At 43.4% G+C, this 18,809-nt stretch overlaps 1 protein-coding gene across 4 annotated transcripts in view; it reads right to left on the reverse strand.

Annotated features, from left to right (window-relative positions):
- Positions 1 to 18,809, reverse strand: part of Fbn1 (fibrillin 1) — a 205,892-nt gene that overhangs the window by 72,200 nt on the left and 114,883 nt on the right. For all 4 annotated transcript variants that reach the window (XR_866221.3, XM_006498747.1, NM_007993.2 and 1 more), the window contains exons 11-18: positions 17,087 to 17,272; positions 16,378 to 16,518; positions 14,473 to 14,592; positions 10,818 to 10,943; positions 9,192 to 9,314; positions 6,214 to 6,336; positions 4,994 to 5,146; positions 1,118 to 1,171 (exon numbers count right to left, since the gene is read on the reverse strand). Coding sequence is in view for 3 of the 4 variants with exons in the window: in XM_006498747.1 (XP_006498810.1) it covers positions 1,118 to 1,171; positions 4,994 to 5,146; positions 6,214 to 6,336; positions 9,192 to 9,314; positions 10,818 to 10,943; positions 14,473 to 14,592; positions 16,378 to 16,518; positions 17,087 to 17,272 (1,026 nt within the window). In the remaining variant the exon portion in view is untranslated. The remainder of the gene's footprint in view (positions 1 to 1,117; positions 1,172 to 4,993; positions 5,147 to 6,213; positions 6,337 to 9,191; positions 9,315 to 10,817; positions 10,944 to 14,472; positions 14,593 to 16,377; positions 16,519 to 17,086; positions 17,273 to 18,809) is intronic.

The following is an 18,809-nucleotide window of genomic DNA, read 5'->3' on the forward strand; positions in this document are numbered from 1 at the left end:
ATGAAGGCAGAGGATGCACAGGGCCCAAGTCCCTGGCATGTCACCACCTCTTCCCTCTTGCTCCTGCCTCCCATTCTGCCAGCAAGGTGATTACATCATGCCCTTGCTTTAAGTTCTTAAGTTCAACAATATCATCAAATTAAAGTATGAATCATGTGTTTCCTGGCTCCAAATTCGGTGTTCAAGCAAGCCCCCCTCTCCACTGTGTGGGGAATTCATTCAGTAGGTCTCCTCACAGGACAGAGCCTCTTCTTTGGCCCCGAGGAGGCTACGCACTGCCTCCTCTGTGTTCACACATACTGAGCAGACCTCTCTAATACCAGAGAGGGAGACAAAGTGGCGGTACATGGATGGATGGTCTTTATCAGTCAAGGTTGTAATCTGCTTCATCCCCATGCCTTTGCCACAGCTCTTTTGACTCCCCCACTGATTCCTCCATTATCACCCTTCTCACTCCCCCTTTTCATCACTACTCCCTCCTCATCTTCATCCACATATAAAATGAGTGAATCAGCCAGTCTGGTTTTCCCCCAGAACCCCCTAATCAAATTGCTTAGTTTCATGAGTGAGGAAGTCCCTTCTTCTTGTCACCATCTTTACCCTCATCTCAGTGGTCTCCTTTGATTCTATTCTTTTTAGTGACCCCCTACATTTCTGCTATTTCTACATACAATTTATTTTCTTCCAACTCAGCTGGCTGATATGATTTCTTGATAGAAAATCTAAGTGGTATCTTATGACTGAACCTTTTAGAGTTAAGAAATCTTTTAGTCTGAATGGATAACTGTTTGTCCAATCTAAAATCCTCAGCTGTATTTGGTAATGGAAACTCGTAAAGATTCAGGCTGCTGCTTCTCTAGACTGAGCGACACCAGCCATTGTATCTCAGCTATAGCCCTCCACAAATTGTCCCCAGGAAAGGCCAGTGAGAAAGCCCCACACCCACAGCCATCAAGGTGCCACAGAAGCTCTGCCACGGTGGGTGGGGGGGCATCACCTGTGACGGTCAGCAAGGTGTCAGGCCAGACTGTGTCACAACAGTAACTAGATACCCACAAAAGGCTCAGTTCTGCCTTTACATATGCTTAAGTCAGGAAACTTCAGAGTGGCTCCTTACCAGTGCCTGCTGATGTCATTCCCGGTCCACTGCTGCAGAGTGCCTGATATTCCGCTGTAATAAATTATCAGATAATAAATGAGTGCCTTGTTTGCAGAATAGGTCAATTCTGCCCTTGGCTCACACCATCATTTCCTCCAGAGCAAGGAGAAGCTAAAGTGGTAACCGAACAGGAGGAACTCCTGGGGGTTCCCTTTAGACGGGGCTTTCATTTGAAGCGTTTTAAGCGTTCCGCACCACTGAGGAAAGTGACTTTGAAGGATACAGGGAACACATAGCAATTTCTTGGGCAAAGCTCTTTTGGAAAGGGTGCTTTTTCCTACAACTCATTTTGTTCACCAGGGAACACTTTACACGTACAGTGAAATGTGCCTGTTAAAATGTGGTTTTTTCGCTGTTAATAAAACTTTTCCCTGCCATCCTGGGAATAGCTCTGTTTCTCCATTCTAGCTGTCTTTTCCAGTACAATCAGGTTCTCCCATGTCCTCTGTCCTCCACAGACTCTCTGGGCCCTCCTCACAAGAACACAGCAGAGCATCCAAGCTCAAGTGCAAGTACAGCTGTGAATCATGTGGACACTGCTCACTTTCCACGGCGAGTACACAGAGAAACTCTTGATACATGTTTAGATCGTTCTCTCTTTCTTATCAACTGAGGTGTGCAGACTTGCTCCCCAAACCCGTGACAGAATCAGCTCTCTAGTACTTATGAAGCGTTACAGACAGCTCTCACAGCATCCAGAGGGATGTAATGGTGAACGGTGAGAAATGCAAGCACCTGGAACCAGACTTTATACAAGGCCCAGACATGAGACAGACCTTTGCCAGCCCATGGTTTCTGGCAGCCAGAATCAGAGTCACATACGGAGACTGCACATGGTGGAGGGGACTTTATTATAGGGAATAAACACTTGCTCTATTTCTGATGATGGTAGACAAATATGTTTGGACAACATAAAATTTAAAAAAAAAAAAGAATCCTTTAGCCAGGTATGGTGGCATGTGCCTTTAATCCCAGCACTCAAGACACGGAGGTAGGAGGAGCTCTCTAAGTTCGAAGACAGCCTGGTGAGTAAGTTCCAGGACAGACAAGGCTACATAGTGAGACCCTGTCTCAAAAAGAAAAGCTGCACACACACACAAACACACACACACACACACACACACACACTAACCAATGAACCAACCAACCAAAACCAAGAAAGCAGCATTAAAAAGTAATCCTTCAAAGTGTATGTTTTGTAATAAGCAGTAAAATGTTCTTTTTGTTTGTTTGTTTTTGTTTTTTTTTTAAGCATTTAAAAGGAGGCCAAAATGGGACAAGGAGGAGAATGTCAGCCACTGTGTATTTAAAAGCCAGAGACTGAATGATGACAACAAAACCAGAAGAAAAATGTATCTTAGGTATCTTCTCACACTCTCAACTATTAGCGTGGTCACGGAACTGAATAATAATGCAAGAAGACAAGACCATGGCGATTCTGTGGACAGTGTTCTCACGGCTAATTCAGATTAGCCACTACTTGGCCTACACAGAGGCACAGCGTGGTCATTGTGCTTGCCACCGGCCAAGGCCCAACTCCTCTGTGTAATTAAGGGGTCTGAATGCTAACGTACTTATGGCTAGAAGCAAATCCCTCCCCTCTGGGTGCTCTTCCCCATTCCATGCTGATGCTCTCTGGGTTTAATGCGATAACCTAAACACAGGCAGGTCACACTCTTAACAACCACTTCCTAAGCTATCCCAAGGTAGTGCCTCAGGCAGCAGCGTGGCAGGCAGCATCGAAGCACCCAGAGTTGCACTCAAGGCTGACTGCTTTCTAAGAGAGGGAACTAGTTGGAGGTCGAGGGGGCAAGAAGGCTTGCTGAACCACATACATTGGGTTAGGAGCCAGTGGTGCGACTTTTCACAGCCTGCTTGGCTTGCACAGCACATGGTGACCTTGGAAATTCACATGGTGGCAGTTCCTCCCTCAGCTGACTAGATTCTAGAGATTGTCAGTACCTGTTAGATCACCCTCTCCTGAGATGAGGGAGACCCTAAGAGGATCTTCCATGGTTTGACATTCCTGTCAATCACCGAGGCGACAGAAGAGCTTTCTTCTGTGGACCTTTTCCATGCAAATACCCTCAGGCACTAAAGCACAGACATGAGCCAGAAGTTAGCGACCGGGGGCTTCCGGTTTAGCCTCACTGCTTCAAGAAACTGTGTTTCTTTAGTGACCTTCTCCTAAACCCATGTCATTCCCCTGAGTACAAACACTCACTGGAGATGCTCTTAGTGCAGAGGGGAAACTGTTAAAGCCAAGAACTGTATGCAGTGTGTTTCTGCTCACAGTATGTGTGCACTGTCATCTTTTACAGCTTTACTGACACACATCTGTCTTATAAATTCAAAGTTTGTGAGAAAAGCACTTTGAAAAATTTGTGTAACCAAGGACAGAATATACGACTGTAGAGTTTTATGCAGTCATTTTGTTCCAATGACTATTTGAAGTGAACTAGAGGTGTATTTAACTGTTTTTTTTGACGACATACAGATAGTCTGTGAGTTATCCCCAGCCAAAGCAACCTTCTCTTTCCAGTGGCATCCTTTATGGCCTTTAGAGCCTTCCCTTTAGCTTCTTATGATATTCACTTCAAACACTGTCATTTCAAAGGTTATTTTTATTTACTAAGCACTGAAAAATCATACTTAGGATAATTTTTAATGAATTTTACTTAGGAAGGAGATGAAATAACTGAATCTTGTGTGGACGCTCACTAACTGCTTGGGTTGTTTGTTTGTTTTAGCCCTAGCTTTATCTTAGGACAACAGAAGTCAACTGCCAAGCTACCTTACGATAATAGTGAAAGTAAAAATCAACCACCTTCATGTCAATAAGTTACATTGTTTTCTTCCTAAATGTATGCCAGCTTCACTCTAATGCCCTTCCTCCTCCCTCCTGCTGGCTCTCTTCTTTCTCCCAAAGGGCCCCTCTTCTGCCTTCATGACACAAGCATTTCATGACTTTCTCTTTCCTCCCATCTCACTAGCCCTTTCTACTGTTGTATATCACACACACACACAAACACACACACACAATTTGCATATGGGAGGCAGCTCGACATATTTCAATAAACTATTTTTTCTTTATGAATCTAAATAATTATATCTGCATAGGACCGTCTAGTTTACCTAGGGAAATTTATTTTGTAGGTCAGAACACTAAGAATTCCTTGTCCATATAATCTCATTTTATAATTACTTTATTATTATTATTCTAAGTCTTTTTCAAATACTTAAATGGGCAAAGCTATGCACACATAACTAATCTCTCCCAAATCTTTCTGCCTGTGAACTGGGCAGCAGAGTTTTGACTCACTTGGCTGGTTGTTTTTCACTAGGCATGCCACCTAAACTGTAGAAAAAGACTTTTTCCCTAAAGTTGAATAAAGAAAGCCATTTAAGAAAAGTGCACCAGAATCAACATGTGGGTTGTGAACACAATTTACAAATGGCCTTCTGGGGAGCTGTTGGGAATATTCAGGTCATCTGAAAGTTATTTACTTTTACACTGTGTAAAATTCTGCTTTTCTAATAGTCATCTCCTGCAAAAAGCAAGCGTCCTGAAACAGCATGTGTTTCCAGGAGTGTGACCAGGACTGAGGTGGGGTGGTTCCTACAGAGGCAAATGAACTGCTTATGGCAAATAATAGTGAGGACAGGGAGAGTAACGTGTGCCTAGACCCTGACTAGCCTCTGCCAAGACCCCAGCAGGGTCTACAAGATATCCCTGGGACCATAACACAGCCTTTCCTGGTAACATAGGAAAGCAAGGCCCTTGGATGGTGGCAGAAGGCTGGCAGGATGAGGCACATCCATGCTGCCACTTACCTGAATTCTGTGCAGGACACGGCTGGCAGGGTTCCCCAAAGGCATACTCAGTGCTGGCACAACAGCATTCCGATTTGGTAACAGCACCAAACAACGGCTTCACGCACTGGCCTCTCCTGTATCCTCCATAGCATGTGCTCCGCATGTGTGTGTCTAAGTGGGAGGAAGGAGCCATCGTTGGACTGTCGTTTTAAACAGATAAAAACCCCCACACTGAAGCCAACGCTGCCTTTATTTCTCCACTGCCCTGTTCTAAGCCACAGAGAACGCCTGTGTTTTCAGTGCTTGACAATGAGAAAAAAATCAAAACTAATAAAAAAAATAAACCTCCAAAAACCCATTAGGGTCCAGAGCAGTGGGGACCAATGGCCAGCGTCAACCAGTTTCCTCTGGTGATCGTAGTAGAGCAAACTGTGAGGCCCTTAAGTGCTGCGATTATTTTTCATTCATTTTTGTCTTCCTTAGGCATGCACAGAGCAGGAACTTTATAAACACTGCATGAAGGCAGGATCTTACATGGTGATAAATAAGACCTTTATTAGAAATGGGGCTTACTCAAAAATAAACAGGCAGTTATTGAATGTCTAAATTGGGTCTACTTTCCAAAAGGGAGAAAGTTTAATCTGTAAAAGGTTCATTATATAAACCTGCAGATGTTGGTCAACCGAGCTGTGTTATCTTTATCTCTAGAGGAGGAATTTCCAGCTTCACCCAATCCTCTCCTAAATCAAAGGGCTTACTGAGTATCTTTTTAAAAAATAATTTGGATAAAAGTCTTGTTATTTAACAAATCTCAAAGCCGTGAAAAACTGTCATTGCATGCTTATGAATTATCCACATTTCTGTGGCATCATTCACTTCCCTTGGACATTTAATTCTCTATTAAAATGCACACCATAAAATGGTATACATGTACAAACCAGTTCTAAAGACTTTTATCCACAAAAGAAGGTGGCAGAAAATCAAAGACAGCTATATAGTTGGGGCAGAAAAGAGAGAAGAGAAGGTGGGGCCTCCCCAGCCTCTCCTTTACTTAACATTATCTTTCTATTCCTAACATGAGTGTCCAACTTATTCAAGATGAGAAATGGATTTGTTAAATCATTGTTCACTAGAAATCACTGTATCTCACCTGCTAGGGTAAGACACATTTGTAATTGATAAGCATTGATGATTCTGGGAGTATTGATAATAAACCAGGCTGTGGCTTTTTTTCTTACCAACACACACACGTCCGTCTAGACCCACAGCCAATCCGGGGAAGCATTCGCATCTGTAGGAGCCATCCGTGTTCACACAGCGTCCGTTCATGCAGATCCCAGGTGTCTCACACTCATTGATATCTGCAGCATGAGGAAGCATTTCATTAACACCATTGAACAGTTCATTATGGTAACACTGGAACATGGATACCGTGGAAAATGATACTCTACAACCACAGTGGCATGCTAGTGGGATGCTCGCTCAGTGTTCTTCCAGAGACAGGAAAGAGAGAGGTCAGCCAAGCTTGGGACTTTTCTATTAAAAGCCATCTTAATAGAACCCTCCCGAGATAGCTGCTAGAAAATACAAGAACACAAAAGGCAAGCAGAATTGGTGTAGGGAGGAAAATGACCACTAGAAGGCAAAGGATTCTAGGCAACACATCCCACTGTAGCCATGCCTGGATCTAGCTTGATACACACTGCATCTTTGACTGTGCAGGGAAGCTTTTCCTTTCTGCAGTCAACACCCAGGTTGGCACCACTGCTAGTACCAGCCTCTCCTGAGACCTCTGGGACAATTAGCAAGAGGCAGACATTAATTAAATGCCAGAGGGAGCACTACAGAGAGAGAACGGAGAGAAATACAGGGTGACTTTGATGACATCCCTTGGTCAGTACAACACTCAACGACACTAGAAGTTTGGAAAAAATCTTTTTAAAGCACTGCTGAGTAATTTTAGTATCATATGCATATCCTTAAGTACTGTCACTGGGTTCATATTAACAATAGTAGAGAATTCCCCCATTAAGAGTAGAAAGGGTACCCAAACTGAGTTTTGAAAAAACAAGGATGCTCAGAACCAAGTCACTTTCCAACAGTTCTTTTACAATATACAATAGAGTATGCAATTATTTCCTTTCCCCTGGCCTTAAAAAGGCAAATTGAGAGTGAAGCACCTCTGTGTTTTACTTAGCTTGTGTTATTTGGCATAAAATGCATCCTGGTGGTCCAAGACTTCATGTTCAGACTGTATTAAAAACAGCAGTTATATTTAAGAATGTGAACTCAGATTGGTTCATTTGTTTCACGCATCTTTTTGGTCAAGCAGAGACCAACAGTATGACAGTGAAGACTCTATTCTAAAAAGCAGCCTGAAAGGCTTCATAGTGGAACATGAAGTCTTTCAACTGGCAGAGGCTCTGATAACAAGGCTCTCAGCCATCCTGTGTTTGTGGCTTCAGGATGACAGATGAAGAGAAAAATCTCATCCCACAGCAAGAGAAACATGACACAAGGAAAAGCAGCATATGGTGGCTCCCTTCTCCCCCTCTCCGAAGTGTGTTTATTTGAGCTCTGTACACTAGGGGAAAACGATGAGGCCAATGATACAAACTGATCTCCCTCCTCTCCCTTCCCCCTCTCTTCCTCCTTCCCTCTTCTCCCTTCCCCCTCTCTTCCTCCTTCCCTCTTCTCCCTTCCCCCTCTCTTCCTCCTTCCCTCTTCTCCTTTTCCTCCTCTCTTCTTCCTTCCCTCTCTACAAAATGCTGAGTCCAGGTGAGCAACTATCAGTTCTTCCACACGATTGAGTCAACAACACTATTTACATAAAAGACACAATTTCCATGATCACCAACGGCTTCAGAGCCTACATTCATCTTTGAGGTCATAACGTCCTCTGAAACAGCATAATTTAATGCCAAGAGGCTGCCACCTCGGTCACCACACCTCAGCTTTCCAAATAGCCCAGTAATCAGTCACGCCCTTCCCATTTCTTTCCCCCATGTACAGTATTTAATTTGCACACCCTGACACTTTATCTTACTGCAGAATGTCACAAAACTCTCTTCTCCATGTCAGCTCCTCCTGGCACAGAGTTCAATGTGTACAGAAACCATTTTCCTACTTCAAACTTTGAAAAGAGTCAACTGTTTGTTCTCTACTGAAGATGGATTTTCACAATATTACAAGCCACCAGTGTGAAGGTCACAGGGGATGCAGGTCAACAGCCAAGAGCTGGAAGCTCTTTAAAGGTTGGAGAAAGTGCACACCTTGCCAAGAACTGAAGATATACAAGGCTTTCTTCCACGGTACCTTCACCAGAGCTGGAGACTGGGGACAGTCAGCAGAGGTGCCCTGTGACTTCATCCTGCCTTTGCAGTGTCCTGGGCTACATTTCTGCAGCAGATGCTGTAAACAGAGGCTCTTGGCCACTTAGTAGACACCCTGGACTGACACTGCATATAAGGATCTGAGAAGAATGACTCCAGTTGGTATCTTGCATCTACATGTAACAGCTACTCACTCCTGACGCTATACAGCAGCGAATAGGAACAAAATTGTCTCCAGCAACTCTTGTTAGAACCCCATACAGCACAAATGGAACTTCCAAGTTTTGCTTACAATACTTGAAGCAATGAGATTATTTTAAAAGTTATCAGGCTACCCTGACTCCTGGTTTATTTTTCTGCTTTGTCCTTTATCTTCCTCTCCTCCTCCTCCTCCTCGCCCTTGACTTACATAACTTGGTAAAGCCTAAATTCATTGTTGTTTCTTATGATAGCTAGATGAACCAGGAAGGGATACAGCACCACAAATAAGTCAGCCCCCCCCCCCCCCCCGCAGGGGAAGATGGGATGAGTTGGGTGAAGGGAATGATCAAGAAGCATCATCCCCAGCTGGAAGGAAAAGGCAGAACTCAGCTTTATCAGAAAACTCGTCAGAGCCATTGAAACAGATTATCGCTTCAGCTCCTTAAATCACCACACCTCAGCTGATTTCGGGCCCCTCCAGAAGAACCCAAATGCTTTCTCTGAAATAAGACTAGCCTTGTTTCACTAACGGTGGCTGTTTGGACAGCGGAACATGAGAAGGAATACCAGTCAGGTCTCCAAAGCAGGCCCCGGGGAACTCTACATGGGGAGAATCTTCCAGAAGCTGTAGGGAGAAGGAAAAGTGGGCAGCGAGCATACTTTGGGGGTTTCGTAGCACCCACCTTTGCAGTAGCGGCCATCTGATGCCAGTTGGAACCCAGGTTTGCAAATACACTTGAAACTGCCATCTTCATTAATACACATTCCGTTTAGGCACATGTTTCGGATGCTGCACTCATCCATATCTAGAAAGAGAGATAGGCATTGCCTTGAGAAGAGGAAGGCAGGCCTGGATGGATACAACGCTAGCTTTTCACACTTCTGTCTCAGTTTTTGTTAGTATAACCTAAGGCTAATTTTCATCCATATGATAAATACAAAAAGAGAAGTCACGTGAAACAGGTGTCGCAAATTCAGGTTGACTCTTTTGGCAGGGGATAGTGGGATCCTTTCGAAGGTCACTGGTCCCCAAACCAAAAGGAGCACTAACGACTTAGTTAGCTCCTTAGTTCCTAGACTTGTTTCTGAGAAACTGAAACTGAAACAAAAATTAAGGCTACTGGGAATGAAAATGTATTTAGGCTAAATCTTGGTTCGTTAAAAAAAAAAAAAAAAACCATAGAGAGAACTAATATGAAGTTGGGTGGGGAGGGAGGGGAGGGAGGACCTGGGAGGGGCTTGAGGAAGGGAAAGTGTGGTCAAAATATATTGTGTGAACTTCTTAAAAACAGTCATCTAAAGAATAATAGAAAGTAGAAGAAAGCTTGCCATTTCGAGCAGTTTGAAGTAGATATTGCAGAGCTGGATATGGTCAGTGCTAGACTCGGCTTTGGGATCCAGCTGAGCTACTAATATTTTGTCCCTTTGATCACAAAGACAGTTCTTAATTTCATGGGCATGCTGGTCTGTGAGCAATTGAAGCTCTCCCGAGAGGCCTGCACCTCTGGACATGACCTGCCTTCGCTTACAGGCTTTTAGTCAAACTAAAACAATTTATGGTTTCTCTTTATTTCTTTTATTTAAAAAATAATAGATTTGACCCTAACTGGGAATTTTGGCCTTAAGTCTGTGGATTGAATCACCGAGATAATATTCTGCCAAACATGTTCCTAAGAACAATTTTGAAATTCTTTCAACATATTAACAGATTCTTGGGATCTTTCCTAAAGAGGTTGGAAAACACGATAAAGAACATTCTTTAGTTTCTGCTGAGGGCCCACAATGTGGAACCTCACCCACAGCACTCATACATATTCCACAGGGGAAAGCCTGTCACAGGATGACTTCAGAAGTCAAGATAAGAGGCTGGTTCTCCACACCCCTAGTTCTTCTCAAAGCAATTCTCCATGCCCACCCATGGTTAGGGGGCTTATTGCCCGGCAGGCACTTTGCACAAAAGATTTATAGGTGACCAAAGAAGATATAGGCATAAACATTGTTTTGTGGTTGTTTTGTTGTCGCTATTATATAAAACTCCTGCAAATTCTGATTGCATAGAACTCAGAAGTAATGGCACATTCCAAAAGAGCGTCATCACTGTAAGGTACCTTCAAACATGCACTGCTGCTAGTATGTGTGACTGATTGTAGTCACGACAACGTGGAGACTTAGGTTTGCCTTCCAGAAAGAAATTTGTGAAACACTTTTGACAGTTCAACCTTTCACACAGCACTTGACTCTGTCTTATTCAAGACTCTGGATGTGGAACTTGCAGTGTGAGGGAAGCAGCCTTGTAGGCCTGCCATTACCTTCACAGTTCTTTCCGTCCCGCGTGACATGAAAGCCCGCATTGCATACGCAGTGGAAGCTGCCGTCTGTGTTGATACAGCGACCATTGTTGCAGATCCGGCCATTCTGAAGACACTCATCTATGTCTAAGGTTAAAATTTAAAAAGTATAAAAGTTAATTTGGAAAACTTGGAATTACTCTCTTTCTCCCTCCATTTCTAAAGGTATAACCTTAATCTAGGATTTCAACTGTTTGATAACATACATCATCATCTATGCATACAGGATTATCAATGTCAGAAAGATAAGAGGCAGAAAAGAACTTAGAGGTCACATTTACTCTGACTTTTTATTAAGACTGTTTAGATCTCAACTATATGAAGAGAATCAATTTTTCACCATTTTTCTAGAGAATTTATTTATATTGAACTTTGGCTGACATCACTTCAAACATGATTCAAAGTAAATCTTATAACAATATCAGAAATAATAACAGAAACATTATTTTATTTTTGAGAAATTTCTCAGTTCTTCCTAACAACACTCCACATAACTACAAGATGTCCACCTGCCTCACAGCAGTTCTGGACCAAATATACTTTCATTGAGCAGGCATATAATTTTTAACTTAAACTTTATGACTATTCTAGCTACCAAACAAAGCTCCTGTGGAGGGTGTCCCCTCTCCCACTTAATGATGGTGATGATGATATGACAGGAATGTTAAAAATGACATAAAATATTTTTTATTTCATTATTAAAACCCCACACCTGGTAGACATCAGGGTAGCCTGGCTCTGTCCCTCCTGTCCTAAGGACTGCAAATGGATGAACATCACAGAGGATGGCTAAAACACTCTTGTCCCTGCAGCATACAATCATTCCTGCTTTCTGTTCCCAGAACACACAGGACTATGTGGAGTTGGTTCAGAGCAACCCTTCCATGTTGAGTGGAGGCCCTGAGTGCGAGCATCCTGCACACCCTAGCGAGGAATGTGCAGTTATGGCCTGTCCAGTTATCCTGTCTGCCCAGCGTCTGCACGGTGTCTGTGGCTGACCCTCCTACGCATTCTCTTTCCAGGCTGATCCCACAGCGGTTTCTGTGTGAGCCATTGGACTAGCTGAAGCAGTCTGGGCTTTTCTTCTGTCTGATCTTTGTGCCAAACCCCTCTGAGTTCTTCTTTTTTTTTTTTCCCCCTTTATTCTTAATACTCACTAAAACCTGTCCTGCTCTACAAAGAAAAATAGCAAAAATCCACATATTCTTGAATCGATTTTAACATTCTATAATTTTTTCTGAGGTTAAAATAAACAAGAAAAAGAGTTCATCTTTTCTTCTCCCTACTTTCAGAATGCCATGGGGGATCCAGTACATTTCTAGAAATCTAGACAGCATAAAAGCGCATCACTCAAACTTGCCTTCTGGTGTTTCTTTCTCTTCTGTCCCCTTTGACCCCAGCATAGCGCCTGAGCTGAAAACCCAGCCTCCTGGATTTCCCTGCTGAGACTCTTGTCCTCCAAGCACCACAGGTGTGCCCTTACCCTTGGTAAGTTTCGCAGCATGAAGGAGATGGTAGGGAAGCTGCAGTCATGCTCATCTCTAACCAAGCCCCACGTTGAGGGTAACAGCATGGCCCTAACCCTGGCAGGCCCTTGCTCCAGCCAATCCCTGCTCTACAATTTGTCATAGCTTATAAGCAGCCAAGCCCTTAACAGTAGTCTTTTCTACTGAGAAATGTCCAAGACACCACTGGCACTCACATTACGTTAACTAACAGCTAAAGCATTAAGAAGATTCTTAAATCAGCTAAATACTCAACCTATTCAGATTTCTTTATTGGATATTTTCTTTATTTACATTTCAAATGTTATCCCCTTTCCCAATTTCCCCTCCTCAAACCCTCTCTCCCATCCCCCATTCCCCTGCTTCTATGAGGGTACCCTCCCACTCCTACCTCACTTCCCTGGCATTCCCTTACATTGGGGCATCAAGGGCCTATCTACCTATTCAGATTTATGGTTCAGATTGTAGGCTGCTAATAGAATTGTGTAGAAAGACTGTGCTTCCAAGTTTTTTGTTTTTGTTTTCTGTCCATATTGACATTTTTGGCCAGGGTACCAAACTACAGTGATGGTGATATGTCTCCAAATCTGACCAAACTCAAAGATTATGAAAGTCTTTCAGGGATGAATACCAATCCTGCTCAATTCACACAAAGGGCTTTTGCTAAAGGAGGTAAATAATCATCTTGTATTAGTAGATTCACATTTTTAAGTGGCAGACATCTCCCTACCTGCCCTGTGTTTAAAAACTAAGTGCTCGCTTAGCTACTTATTTATTTTAATCTAGTTTTTCAGGATAAATGACACAATTCATTCTGTGCTGAATATCTAGATAAAGCTCTCAGTTATTTTTTTGTTTGTTTGTTTGGTTGGTTTTTTTTTTGTTTTGTTTTTGTTTTGTTTTAGACAGGGTTTCTCTGTATAGCCCTGGCTGTCCTGGAACTCACTTTGTAGAACAAGCTGGCCTCGAACTCAGAAATCCGCCTGCCTCTGCCTCCCAAGTGCTGGGATTAAAGAAGCTCTCAGTTCTTAAAGAATTGGACGTATATCTTACTCATTTTCACCACAGAAACTTAATACATGAATGCCATCTAACCAAAGGCATATTGAACAGCATAATAAATTATTTAAGGAATAAACCCATGACCTGCCAACATGGACAGTCGGGAAACCTCCCAAGATCCCACACCTACATGAAGAGCTATAGGGAATCAATGGCACCTGAGATGGGGACATTTTTTCAGGGACAAGCCTCCCCAGCAGCCAGCCCTAAACACTTACAAGCGGGCAACACCACATGGACTGTGTGTGTGTGTGTGTGTGTGTGTGTGTGTGTGCATGTAAACAATAATTAAAGAAGTGGTGAGTTTGAGAGGGGATTGAGGGGGCATAGGAGAATTTTGAAGGGGAAGAGGGAGAGGTGGAAATTATATAAACACTGTACTGATGTCCAAAATTCTCAAAAAATTATTGCTAATTTTTTATATTTTAGTAAAACAAAAAGAAATAAACCTGAGGGGCAACCTTGATGAGAAGACATTTACAGTGCTCCTGAAATGTCAGTGTGTACACAGACGGCTGGGGGAGCCTGCCAAGGGCTGGCTCTCAGCAGCGGGCCTCAGGGAGGACTAGAGATTCACCATTTCAGTCAACCTTCAGGTGATATTGCTGTTGGCTGCTGCGTCTACTAGGAGCAGAGCTCCGAATCCTCCTTTCTATGGAGAGACGAATGACATGTAATCCTAAAAGAGGCTTTCCCCAGTTTCTGCCACACAGAGAAACCACATTCCCTATGTCCTGGCTGGAAGATGAACCACCAGAAAAAATAACTCAAAAGAAGTGAAAATAAGCTATTCTCCTGGCACACAGACAGCTTTCAAAATATCTGGATGTTTGCTAGATTTTGTAGCAACACCTTCAAAGAAGTGAGGCTTAGAATAAGGCAAAACAAAACAAAACAAAACACCCATCAGGTGGTGTGGGGGCATGAGGCTGGGAGTGGAGGAGGGGTGGGGGTGAGGGGATTAGCCTCTCGCATTTATGTTTCACTGGATTCCTTACAAGCCAAGCCTTCATCTGGGACAGACACACCCCAGTCCCCAAGAGCCTTACCTCTGCACTCAGTTCTGGTGAGTGTGCTCTGGTAGCCAGCTCTGCAGTGACAGGTGTAGGAGCCCTGGTTGTTGATGCACTCGCCACCAGTGCATGGGTTCTTCTCACACTCATCCACGTCTGTAAAACACAGCATGTCAGTGGAAGTGTGCACAATAGCTCACAAGTCTAGGGCTTCATAGGTTTCTTCACAAATTAAAAAAACATTTTCCTTTAAGATAAGAAAATGTCGAAGCCAGGTGGTGGAGGGGCCCACTTCTAATCCCAGGACTTGGGAGGCCCAGGCAGATGGCCCTCTGAATTACAGGACAGTCTGGAGTACCAACTGAGTTCCAGGTCAGTCAACACTGTGTAGTGGAACCCTTTCTCAACAAAGAAAAACTCAGAAAAGAAAGGAGATTGCATAGTGACATATCTTTTTCCTTCCCACTACAGTATGCCACCGGATTCACCCATTTTAAGACTGGTAAAGCAGTTCGCCTGAACTTGTTCTTTGTGTCATTTTCAGAGAATATGAATATACTCTGAGATAACAAATACTGCTTTCTTATGTGATTCTGGCCTAAGAAAATCGAACGGACGGACAGACGCGAAAGCACAGGGCTCTTAATCCAGCTGCTAGAAGTCTGAGGCATGACAACTGCAAGTTCGAGACCTGCCTAGACAACTTAGTAAGACGCTGTCTCAAAAAAAAAAAAAAAAAGAGTAGTGAACAAATAAAAAGAGACGTGCACTAGGGTGTTGGTAAGGGGAGGGCACTGGCCTGGCATGTATGAAACTCTACCTTCAACTACCAGAACTAGGAAAAAATTAAAGACACTAAGGTTTTGGGGTTTTTTGTTATTGTTATTGTTTTGTTTTTGTTTTTTAATACAAAGAAGGTCTGTTTCATGTCTAAGCATCTCCTGCTGTTTTATTAAAAATGTAAGAACAAAATATATGGAGACAGGTGGTTGTTTAAAGGGAGGTTCTCAATTACCACCTACTCAGGTGGTCTCCATAGCCTTAGTACTAAAATACTGTGGTTGCTTTAAATACTCTGTAGCGCAGCCCACTGGTCTACACTGCTATTTATGAATAAACTAAGATTCAGCAAAGCCTTATTGGTGTCCAGGTATCTTGGGAGAAGAGTCAAGTCTGACCTCGAGCCACACATTCCTCGCTCCCTCTCCCATTTCACTCTGGATAACTCTAGAAGCATCCCTATATGAGCAGGAAATGAACTTGAGAAAGCAAGAACCGACTGAGCTCAGAAACACATGAATTTTAAGGCAAGAGAGCACACATCAGCAGAGTGCTGTAGGGCCCAGAAGTCCCGTTCGTTGTCCTTGTGCTATGCTGAAGACACTGCCCTCCTTGCCTCTAGAGTCTGAGAAATTTGAGGTCAGGAAATTCTTTCTCTCCAAGAGGTTCTGAAGATCCAGCCCTACCTGCACCTACCTTTTAACCCCTGGATTGAGAGGGCTTCGGAGCCACTGTATGAGGCTGTATGATTGTTACAACAGAAATAGACAACCAATGCAGACTGTGGAGGTTTGAAAAGGAATGGCCCCCATAGGCTCATAGATTTGAATGCTTGGTCATTAGAGCATGGAGCTACTTGTCAAGGGTTAGAAGATATGGCCTTGTTGGAGTAGGAGTGGCCTTGTTAGAGGACGTGTGTCACTAGTGGTGGGTTTTGGGGTTTCAAATGCTCAAGTCACGCCCAGTGTCGCCCTCTGCCTGAGGATCTGGCTGTAGATCTCCCCACTACGGTCCAGCACCATGTCTGCCTGCCTGTTGTCATGATCTCCGCCATGACGATCATAGGCTAAACCTCTTGCAGTGGTCCTGGTGACTCTTCACATCGATAGAACACTGTCTGAGACATGTCTCTCAGTGTCAATCAAGTGGTAAGTTGCTTACCGATGCATTCGCCACGGATATCCAGCTGGAAGCCCTTGTTGCACTCGCAGCGGTAGCTACCGGGAGTTGGAATGCAGCGCCCATTTTGACAGAGATAGCGGACCAGTTGACAGTAGTCAGTAACGTTGAAAGGCAGCACCCCTAGAAGAACAGCATTGAACCCCATCAAAATTATTCACATCCATGACATCAGCTCTTAATCTGTCAATAATGAACAAGATACCAAGTCCTAAAGTAGGTACCACCAAGGCTGAGCCTTCAGAGAGCACATTGTACCTTGCCACAGGAGGGGAGGTGCTGTGGCCCAGAGACTTCTCTGCCTGCCTCTCCTCACCCCACCCACCTCCTTATGCTTAAGCCTCCAGTTTGGGGAAATAACTAGGGCAGCAGGGTGCTGGCAGTTAACTAACTGCTTTATAATATCATCTATCTTCTGCCATTACTTCATTCTCTGAATGCGATTTTAGTCTTTCCCATACCACTCCCACATCTGATTGAGAATATCAATAACAAAAGGACATTCAACTCTGGAACATACCAGGCTTCCATTCTTATTTTCAAAACAGGAAAACTAAGAAACTCATAAAACTATGCAAAAAATTTTTATTTAGCAATTGGTGAAAATATATTTAAAGATGAAAGTGGCATAAGCCAAAAATAGGACCTATTAATGCAAGAGGAAGTGCGTAGATGGCTTCGCAACTCTTACTTGGTGGTTCCCGAGACGGAGATGGATATGGATATTCTGGCGGTGGCCGAGGGGCTGGAATCACAGGCCCAGGAGGATAGCCAGGAGGAACGGGCTGAACTGGAGGAAGGGGGCCAATGGGTGGGGGAGGATATTCTGGTCTCCCGGGAATTACCAGAGGGACAGAGCACAGCTTGTTGAAATCCTCTGGAAGAATACAACACAACAGGACACAATCAGTAGAGCCATAACTGCCAGGAGGCTGGAGAAGACAAGCCTTTATGAATCGCAGTGCACTAGCCAATCGGGATAAGCAATATCACTCATATTTTTAATATGTGCACAGTTGAGACAATAATATACACATTGAGACAATAATGACAAATTTAAGCAAAAAAAAAAAAAAAAGAAAAAATTAATGTCTCCAGAGCAGGTACCATGTGCTCCTTCCAAAATCTAGAAAGATATTTGTTTACACGTTGAAACCCAGCAGGAAAAATGTTAGGCGTTATTTTCTCCTCTGGCCCCAATGTAGCTGTCACGGGATTTAAAAAGTTCATCAGAAGGCGTGTGTCCTTATTAGAGAGAAGTACATGACATAGGTAGATGATGGCGCTGTAATGAGACCCATTACACTGAATCTCAATCACTTCAAAGTTCACAGACTTACAAAATAAGGGCTAGCAAGACAACACAAAAAGCATAGCAGCAGTAGAAGTTCAAAGTCACCTTTGAACTTCTCACACCAAGTATAAGGCCAGCTTGTGCTACATGACAGCCTACTGTTGTTTGTTCTTGGTTTTTGTTGTTGTTTTGTTTCTGTAAGATTTTGGTTTATTTTATGTGCACGGGGAAGCCACAGCAGTCTCCAACAGGTAGCGTGTGATCACATGAGTCTTTTCAGATGATTCTTGCTGATATATAAATTCTATAGGGAAGAAAGGTTTGTGTGGAAATCCAAGGACAAGATACTGATGAACACACAAGAGAGGTGGGGGTAGACCTGACAGAGTGCACAATTGTCCCAGGATAACTCACAGGCAAATGGTAATGTTTGGTAATGGGAACAATGTGAGAGCCCCAGAACTAAGAAATGAGGAATAGTTACTAGTGTTTTGGCTGTTCAGATAGGTACATGCTGCTGTCCTTTACAGTCAGAGGAAAACCATCACGAGCTGCAGACTGGTGTGGGGAGCGGAAACCAAAAGTTACTTTGAACAGTTGAGTCAAATGGTGATAGCACACAACAATTGGTGAAGAGAGTTTGGAGCCCAGAGATGAAGTCATTTTCTTTCCTGTTATCAGAAGAGAGGTAATATTTAAAGCAATGGGATGGAAGAATTCTAAGAAATGCAGAAGGCAGGAAGTCCAGAGCAGAGCTCTGAGGAGTTGTCTGGTCAAAACAACTAGACACAAGGAGCAGGAAGGGCAGGGATGCACAGCTTGTGGATGTCGCACAGTGACTCTGTGAGCTGGGGCACCCTGACTTGATCATGCATTTCCCTGTGTTCGCCCATTTCGGGCTTGAGTACTTATGTCTTTTTAAACAATACCAGGCCTCTATAAGACTAAATCTTCCATAGGTTCATGACATCTTTTAATTTCCAGAATGGTTCTTTAGGCAGTAGCTAGTGCATCTGTGACAACAGCGGGTGGTCACAGTCCCCTTCTACAGGCAGACCACAGCAGTTTACTTCTTTACTTTGGGGCTAGAATGTCGATAACTTTACTCACAGTCACAAAA

The sequence above is a fragment of the Mus musculus genome, chromosome 2 (genome assembly GCF_000001635.26).
Source record: "Mus musculus strain C57BL/6J chromosome 2, GRCm38.p6 C57BL/6J".
NCBI classification, from domain to species: Eukaryota; Metazoa; Chordata; class Mammalia; order Rodentia; family Muridae; genus Mus; species Mus musculus.